This window comes from Arachis ipaensis, chromosome B03 (genome assembly GCF_000816755.2).
Source record: "Arachis ipaensis cultivar K30076 chromosome B03, Araip1.1, whole genome shotgun sequence".
Taxonomy (NCBI): domain Eukaryota; kingdom Viridiplantae; phylum Streptophyta; class Magnoliopsida; order Fabales; family Fabaceae; genus Arachis; species Arachis ipaensis.
Genome location: NC_029787.2, coordinates 36,415,816 through 36,417,062, shown reverse-complemented (window position 1 = coordinate 36,417,062; position 1,247 = coordinate 36,415,816). Strand labels below are relative to the sequence as shown.

Below are 1,247 nucleotides of genomic sequence, written 5' to 3'. Positions count from 1 at the left end.
ACATTTCTGAAACTATATATTTCATTTTCTGGAACATGACATTTTTTATAGCATAAAAATTGACCTATCTATAATTTCTGTTTTTAGGAGTCCCCTCAAGCTGCTAGGGTAAAAGTATTCGCAAGTGGAAATGCAACTGAAAGAAGGTTCAGGTGTGATATATCTCTGTCCCTCTCCCTACAGTTTTCCCCTCATTCTTCATAAGTAATTTTTATTGTGATTCATATAAGACTGCCCATTAAATCAGGATGGTAACTCTATATGCAGTGTTTGGATAGGGGGAAGCATACTGGCGTCTCTAGGCTCCTTCCAGCAGATGTGGTTCTCCAAGTCTGAGTAAGTAGTAATTAAACTATCAATTGATTGCGACAGCTCAGTTATGCAATCGTTTTGCCCACTTCCATGAAATTCGAACCCCACATCTGAACTCTAGTTTAGATTGTTACATTCTAATATTTTTCTTGGCACTTATTTCCTTATTTCTCAATGACTTAAAGTAACTTCCTAAATTTGATCTTTTCCCCTGTTGATACAATAGGTATGAAGAACAAGGTGCTTCCTACATTCAAAGAAAGTGCCCATGAGTTTCCAAGAATGTCATACGGGCTTCTTTTGTTTCCATTGGTGACTGAAGCTGTGCTGGTAACAGTGCCCTTGGTCAAAATTTATTTAATATTTATGTCATTCTAATTTGTGCTGTTGCCTTTTTCAATGTTTTAAACTTATTATCTATTGTTAAGCTCCTATAACTTATTGTATTGTAGCATTTAATTATACATCACATTCACACTTATTCACATGACACCCTACATTAACCATGGTTAAATCAAGAGTAAACAAGTTATTTAGTCCCTTGTATCGAAACATCCAGCATAAGTTTGGCCTTTGAAAGATGGAAATGAGTTTAGTTCCCGAAAGATACAAGTAACAACTTTAGGCTTAAAATATGTGTATAATATGATAATATCAATTTAACATTCGAAAGACAAACATAACATCATTTTCATTATTTGAAAATACATGCGATATCAAAGAAACCAATGAAGGATAATCAGGTATTCAGGTTGATGCTGTACGCATATTTTAAAGTGATATATGTATCTTTTAAACAATAAAAACAAATACATAAAATCTTTCATGTCTTTTTTTATTTTGGGGACTGGAAATCTTTCATGTCTAAATTGAGAATAATAACGATAATAAAGAAAAGTTCAAAGTCAATATAGCATGCAAATAGTGATTTTTAA

The 1,247-nt window shown here is 32.7% G+C and overlaps 1 protein-coding gene across 1 annotated transcript in view; it reads left to right on the top strand.

Moving 5' to 3' along the window:
- LOC107630318 (actin-related protein 4) overlaps nucleotides 1-858 on the top strand; it is a 5,215-nt gene extending 4,357 nt beyond the window's left edge. Inside the window, exons 18-20 of the mRNA XM_016333413.2 lie at nucleotides 88-152; nucleotides 268-336; nucleotides 539-858. Of these exons, the coding sequence (XP_016188899.1) occupies nucleotides 88-152; nucleotides 268-336; nucleotides 539-584 (180 nt within the window). The 3' untranslated portion in view covers nucleotides 585-858. The remainder of the gene's footprint in view (nucleotides 1-87; nucleotides 153-267; nucleotides 337-538) is intronic.